This window comes from Vigna unguiculata, chromosome 8, assembly GCF_004118075.2.
Source record: "Vigna unguiculata cultivar IT97K-499-35 chromosome 8, ASM411807v1, whole genome shotgun sequence".
In the NCBI taxonomy this organism is placed as follows: Eukaryota; Viridiplantae; Streptophyta; class Magnoliopsida; order Fabales; family Fabaceae; genus Vigna; species Vigna unguiculata.
Window position 1 is genome coordinate 26,495,637 of NC_040286.1, and position 7,639 is coordinate 26,503,275.

At 35.4% G+C, this 7,639-nt stretch overlaps 1 protein-coding gene across 1 annotated transcript; it reads right to left on the minus strand.

The window, feature by feature from the left end:
- Positions 1-3,364: 3,364 nt before the first annotated feature.
- Positions 3,365-7,362, minus strand: LOC114194779 (transcription factor bHLH143-like). The gene is made up of 4 exons (XM_028085196.1): positions 7,070-7,362; positions 5,866-6,518; positions 5,607-5,758; positions 3,365-5,523 (listed from the first exon to the last, which is right to left on the minus strand). The coding sequence occupies exon 4, from the start codon at positions 5,504-5,506 to the stop codon at positions 4,379-4,381; it is 1,128 nt and encodes a 375-aa protein (XP_027940997.1). The 5' UTR covers positions 5,507-5,523; positions 5,607-5,758; positions 5,866-6,518; positions 7,070-7,362; the 3' UTR covers positions 3,365-4,378.
- Positions 7,363-7,639: the final 277 nt, after the last annotated feature.

The following is a 7,639-nucleotide window of genomic DNA, read 5'->3' on the forward strand; positions in this document are numbered from 1 at the left end:
TGAGGGAAGATATAACTTTTCCTTTTACAATCTAATTTCAAATTAAGGTTATTGTTGATTTGTTCTGAAATTGAATGGTATGTGTGTTTAAATTGCATGATGATTTGCAGAACTAAGAATCGTGAATTTCTAATCCTTTGTTTGGGTAAAAATTATATGATGCGTGAATTGAAATTTTGGTCTTGAGCTAGTTGTGAATTATGAAATGACATTTTGTGGTATCTATTGAGAGGTATAATTTATTTGGCATTGAATTGTGTAAATGAAGATGCTTGCTACTTAGGTTCGCGAAATGTCATATGGAGATGCAGAAATTTGGTTTTGTGATGTGCAAACTCGTTGGGCGAGTTTGTTCCTTATTGAACAACGGTAAAATTTGAGTTTGGCAAAAAGTTAAGGAAAGTCTACTTGTTAGGTGAGTAGATTCTCGTTGAGCGAAAATCAAACCTGAATTTAGCAGAGAGTCGATAAGGAACTTAGTCATTGAACGAGTCTATTCTCCTTGGTTACATTTTTCTGCATTTTGTTCCAGTGTTGATTCGCTGAGCGAGTCATCTAGTCATTGGGTGAGAACTCTCCCAGAGACAACTTGTTGAGAGAGTAGATCAGCTCGTTGAGCAAATATGCTTTAATTAATGTGTATGATTAAGAATGGGCTTGAATAGTTGTACTTAAATGTTGTAAGAGTTGAATGAATGGAAGAGTAGTCTTTCCTAAGGAGAAATGTGCATGTGTTTAGTGTGGTGTATAGACGACAGAACAATCTTGAGATTATCCTTATTCTACTAGTTTTTAGAATAATATATATGAAAACAACTAGTTGAGAAAATCAAAAGAAATTCGTATAACCGACATTAGTTGCACTTAGAAAAAATATTAAATTTACTCTACCATGTGACGTGGATTGAGGAATGACTCATATATAGTACAAACTATAGTGTAAACAATAGGAATGCAGTAATGATCGGGATATATATATATATATATATATATATATATATATATATATATATATATATATATATATATATATATATATAAATGCTTTAAATGATGGTTTAATTAGTAAATGATTATGTATTGATTTTTTTATTTGTTTAGTACTTTTCCTTTTTATTTTAAACTTATAAATTTAAATAGATCTCTAGCTTATTACCATATTGCGTGTATATATGTTTCTACAGGAGCAGAAAATACAAAAAATACTGTCAGTGAATAACCTAGTTGGGACAAAGCTCAGGAGTAGCATAGGCGTGAGAGACTATGTTTTTTTAGATATTGCTATTTTGTATTATAGATGTTTCCTTTAGATTGGTTTTATGAATCATGTATTTTGAAATACTGCATTCTAGTACTTTAGAGTAACATTGTAATATAATCTGATAGTACTTTAGAGAAAACATTGTAATATAATCTGGTGTTTAGCTTTGTATATAGTTTGTATAGTTTTATGTTTAATATCAGTAAATGAATTACTTTAAATTAGTAGACATTTTTTCCATTAATTTGGGTGTTACCAATATTATATTATTCTAATTCTTGTACATTTTCTTAAATAAATTTGCCATAAAATCATTCTTCCCATCATGCTTTTAATTCCAATTGCCCCAAAGCATATATTAAGATTCCAATGCAAAGGAATAATCAAATTTGGTTATTATAAAGCTAGTCTGATATTCTTTTAGGAAATTTCAAAGTCATCCATGACATGATAAAAACATTCTTTTAATTGCTCAAGCATTTTAAACACTACAAGGTTTTCGATAAAAATTTCTTTCTTGTTGGTTTTCTGAATTGTCGTCTATTTGTTCTTATTTTTTTTATTTAATAAAAAATATTATTCTAAGAAAGGAACAACAAAAATCAGTTAAATTGATAATGACATTTTAAACTTTCAGATGTGAGAATAAGGTCTTCACAAATAGAAAAAGTAGCAAGCATGGCGTAGTTATGTAGAAATTAATATAAATATATTTGGGTGTCCTTCATTTCAGATTAATCTCCAATGTATAACTTATTATGAGATTGATTTTATAGGACTAATAGTAGTGTCCTATGAGAATCATCACAATATATCACTAATGCTTCATAGGCACTACAAGCATATAGCAATAGCACCTATGAGTGTACAAAAGGAACTTTCCATGTAAAAATGAAGGACAACAAAATTGGGCCTATAAAACAACCTACAGTAACCTCAAGAGCTGCTATTATATTGTAGGGCCACATGTTTGGGTCCTAATCATGGGCCAATATTATATCCTTTATATACAGCAAAAAAACAAACATGAGATGAATCATTAATCTCTTCAAAAAGTTGTCCCAAAATATACTTGCAAAATAGAATAAGCATAAGTAAAGAACAGAGATAAAATATAAATTATATCCCTGTAGTTCACCACCAGCTAGAAAGAGAAAGTGAAAACACTAAATGACAACATTTTTCAGTGCTTTCCATAAAATATAATTTGTGTTTGGAAACTATTTAATACGAGAAATGTACATGCCACTTTTCTTGTCACGCTAAATTCAAAGTTTAATTAATAGTACTCTATAGAATGGACCCTGGTTGGTGGTTGCAGTAACCGAAAGCAAAATTTTGAATGTTTATGAAGAATGTGTAATATTTAAAAAAAAAAAAAAAAAAAAAAAGTCTTTGGGTCATCCAAGTTATTCAATCAATGAGACCATCATGGTTTCCAATTCTTGAACAAGGCTCTTGAATGCAAATTTAATAGTAGTATCATTTATCATTGTTGTTCTTGAACTCAAAAGTTCATATCACATGGAATGCGGAATCAAGCCATTAGAATAGTGCATTAAAAAAGATTAAAATAGTGAGTTAGTCTATAATGATGTGTTATTACACATACAAAGACACTTCTTCTAGTCTCTAATCATGGTTTAGTTCTCAAAACAAAAGAATTCTATAGCAATAATATTGTTAACTGCAAAGATAACAACAAAACGTAGTTGACAATCCAGTAATTGTCACGTTATATAAAAATGTATAAGGAGACAGACATGATCAATTAATACAAACAGTGTCAACACTATGTAATACAAATATGGTTAACATATAATAGAATTCTTAAGAAGTCAAAATTTTGCTCACAGACTGCTACAAAAGAGAAAAAAAGGATTAAACTTTCTTTAATCTGGCATAGTACTGTACTTGTTTTGTTTGTATTGATGCAAAAACAGTGGTTTTCTAATTAAAACAAGAATGGTTTGAAAAGAAAAAAATAGTAATAAATGTTTGACCAGATGTTAAAGCAGAATAAATAAAGTTGAGAGTCCACCCTCTGCAAGCATGGCAATAAACTCTTGCATGCTTGTTTGGCAGTGCAGAAAATCAATGGACTTCAACAAAACACTGTACAAGATTCTTTCTTTTCTTAGATGCCTACAATGACTATTGACTACTCACCACAACCCCACTCGTGCTACACGTCACATGTATCTTCCTCACTAATAATTCAACGCTGTGGTCCCCTCGGGCCCTTATCAGTTATCACCCCACCAACACAACTTTTCACGCTTTCAAATTTTCATCAATGCACATACAAATCATCTAAATTATAACAGTAACAATGGAAATGAAAAAAAAAAAAACGTAAGTTTCTGATATCATAAATGCGTGACTACATAGGCAAGAGGACAACAGTAACACCAACCACATTAAATTTCGACCGACCAAGATATCACCTTCTTCTCCTTCTTCTGTAACAAGCCCTTACACCAGTTACGATACAACCTCCGAGGGAAGACCCATAATAATAGCAGCACGAAACACAACACAAAGATCAGTGTTTCCCACATTACTGTGTCATCCATGGTGAAGTAGAAAATAGAGGGGTTTAGGGGGGGCCCTTCTCCCAAAGTTGTCACCACACACACACTCTCTCTCAACTCACACCCAAAGCTAGTGATAATTTTTACATCAGAGAAAAGGCAAACCCACCAAGGATTGAACACGACAAGGTTACAAAAAGAGGAAGTGAGGTTGGGGCCCATAACAGCCAAGAGGCGTGCACTCTCGTTTTTGGGTACTTTTTGGAACAACCAGTCTTCTCATTCAAAAACAGCTCACACCCCATGCCAGCGTTAGTGCTACTTTCTCTAACCCCCAAGACATCGACTAATCATTCATTTCTCTCTTTCTTTTCTTTCCTTTATTGCGCCATTATACCTCTTTCTTTCTTTGTTGCATTACATAATACCACCTTCATCATCTACTAATGCCTTCTTCAAGGGATTCATTTCACACCCACCTTCCATGATTATTTCAGGTCAATATCCATACCTTGTTTATTATTCTAAAACCACGCAAACATAAACGTATTAAATAAGTGATACCCTTTTCTAATTCTCCAACTTATATGGCATCAAGTCCAAGCTTTATGGCCTTCAGTTTCAATGATTTCAAGCAACGTATGGCTTCATCAAGAAGCTCCACCGCGTCCTTGCCCTTTCCACCAGGAACCATGCACTGCAGAATGCTCAGAACATCTTGAATCTTCTCTTTTCTCATCTTTTTATAACCCATTCCACCTGACCCTCTACTACTGTTGCCAACACTGGAGCATCTTGATTCTGCATCATCTTCAACTTCAAAGGGTCTTTTTCCATCAAGAGAACTACCAGTGTCACCATCACAAGCCCTGTCCCAGAGCTTTCGCTTCTTTGTTTCTCCAAAGGAGCTAGCAACTTCTTCAATTCCCCTACCAGGTTCTTCCCGATTATCGTGAGTGGTCATTGTACTGGGTGAATGTCCTGTGCTGGTAACTTCATCATCATCATCATCGTCGTCATCATTATCATCCTCAGTGGAATAACCATCACTGTCAGAGTAAAGCAATGCATTGATTTCCTCTGTGTCCTCATGCATCTCACTTTCAATGTCATCATCAGTTCCCTGATTTTCATCAACTTTATCATCCAAAGTTGGTCCAACTCCAGCCACATGATTCACGTCTCTCCTCAACGATAGCAATTCATCCCTGTTGTTCAAATTGGTACAGCCATGCAGCTTTGAATCCCAGGAAGTGAGGCACTCAACAGGCCGACCAAACCTTGAACTGTAAACCAGAGTTGTTTGATCAGCTGTTTGATCGATAACCAGGAATTGCTTCTGAGGGAAACCCGACACTCCAACGCGGGCATGTTCCTCCCCAAAACCTTTGGCATGGCTAGCAGGGAGTTTTTCCTCTGCAGTGAAGTTTCGAGCAGGTGTAGTAAATCCCTGCCGAAATCGAGGCAAACAATAAAACCAACCATGAGGTTCACCAGAATGTCCCAGCTGCGAATGAGGCAGCCCAGAGGACACATATGCTGGCATTGTCGCATCTCTTGCGATCGAGACCGAGTTCGCAACTGGATTCATAGCTGCAGCTGTGCCATTTTGCTTCCCCGTGCCAAAGGGTGCAGCATTGAAGGAGCTCAAATTGGGAGATTGCCAATCAAAAAGCAGCTCCGGAATCCAGGTTCCACAATTTTCTCCCATTCAACCACAAAAATCACCTAAACATTTTCAAAGCACAATAAACAAATTGTCCCTAATGAAACAAATGAATGAATGAAAAAGTTAACAAAGTAAAATGTACCTGAATAAAAACGATTCAAACACAAGTGCTATCTTTTACTATTGGTAACTCTCACCAACAAGGAAAACAACAAAACCACCGGCTTAACCCAAAACGAACAAAGAAAAAAACTATTACGTGACAGGCTTGAGCAAATGACGGAAGTATTCAGCCTGAACAACACCCAAAAACAAAAATCTTTATCAGTACATGTTTGTTATTAAAAGATCATAACTTCAAAAATGATAAAAAGTATGTTATGGGTTCCTGCAATACATACCTGGCAATCTATGAGAGGTTGAAAGCATGCCATAACTCTAACTATAATGGTAGCAGTCCCTGCAGTTCCATTCTCATGTTTCAATGCCCGAAATCTGGTTTGACTTGCTGCTTGGCACACCATAACTACTTTTCCAACCCTTCAAAATGAAAGAACAATGATGTTCCCAGAGACAATGAGTCTGAAATCTGAACCCTCCTGTGAAACTGGTTTTGACGAATTGAACAATAAACCAAACTAAAACACTGATTTAACTGGTCGACAAACTACTAAGGAAAAAAAAAAGCTAGAAACTAATGACAGCTAAAATGTTGAGGAGACTGATCAAACTAGACCCAGTTGAACAGAAGCGGTAGAAACAAGATGGGTGGCTTTTTTCAGCTGATCTGACGAACGTAACAAGGAACGACAACAAAAAAATTGGACCCCATTGATTTAAGACAAGGAAGAGATGAGGGAGGTGATTGAAAGAGGTTCTGGTAAAAGGATCTTGAATTACAGAATAACTTTGCAATACAGGTTCAAGGAAATCACTTTACGATATACATCAACAGATAGACTAAGCCACCACCGCATGCTGCTGTATCCTTATCCACAAAAAGATGAAGTCACCACTAACCACTATTCTTTCACCCAAAATCTCGTTCAACACCCTGCAATAGAATTCACACATCCCAGATCTACAAATTAGCACGGAGTAACACCTTTAAATTAGGCTTAAAAAATAGAGTCAAATAAACAAAAGTGATATCAAAACCAGAATAAAACATAAAAATCTTTTTCTTCTTTCCTGAATCTATTCTCGCAAAACAGAACCTTCAGGACAGACTAATTACTGAGATTCAACAAATCTAGGGTACAAATTTTCATCAAGGTTGAAAATAATTAATTAAAAAAACTGAGACAATTTACAAGCCACGACATTAATTAAGCAGAATATGAACATACACAAAAACTACGAGCACCATGTTAATGGAAACAAAAGTTACCAAAAGAATTCTTTATTGTTAAAGTGAACACATCCGCGCGCACAAGATCTTACTCTGAGAGACCAGGCAATAATAATTCCAAACATTAAATTATCCTAGAACTAACAACTAAAATTGTTAACAAAAACATAATCACATACACACAGGAAAAGTAGCTAGAGAAAAAACATAAGAGTGGTGTAAAAGAACATGAAGGAAGTAGAAGAAGAACTTACGATGTATGTGGAGAGAGAGAAAGTGAGAGACGGAGAGAGAGAGAGAGAGAGAGAAGCAAAGCAGTTGAGAGGAGGGAGCAAGCGTGACTTGGGTACAGTCAAAGTGGAAAGTGGAAACTGTGTGTAACCAAGAAGAAAGATGAGGAGTTGAGTTATATAGAAAATGTATTGACACATATACCCTTCACTGAAGTGCATCCAAATAATTATTAATGAAAAAAAAACAGATTAAAATAATAATAATAATAAAAGAAAAGAAAAAGAAAGCGATTGAGAGTGTTATGGAAGGTTGATTCACTCATTCATGGATACGTGCCCGTGCGTGAGGGTTGAGGACGCAAGAGTGCACGCAAACTCTTAAGTGCACAATCATGAACCACAGTAACCTAATCCAACCTCGGGTTAAGTTAAGTTAATCCATCTCTCATCTCTCACCTCTGTGGTCCCATGGGTAGTTCTATCATCACCTTCTGAACATTTTTGTTTGGTCAATGAATTACTTACCCTCACCCACCACTCTTCACCTAACCATGTTCTTGGGTTCCAACCTAACCACGCGCTCTGGTTAGT

Coding starts and splice junctions, on each gene's coding strand:
- LOC114194779 (XM_028085196.1), bottom strand. CDS start 5,506: ATGGGAGAAAATTGTGGAACCTGGATTCCGGAGCTGCTTTTTGATTGG.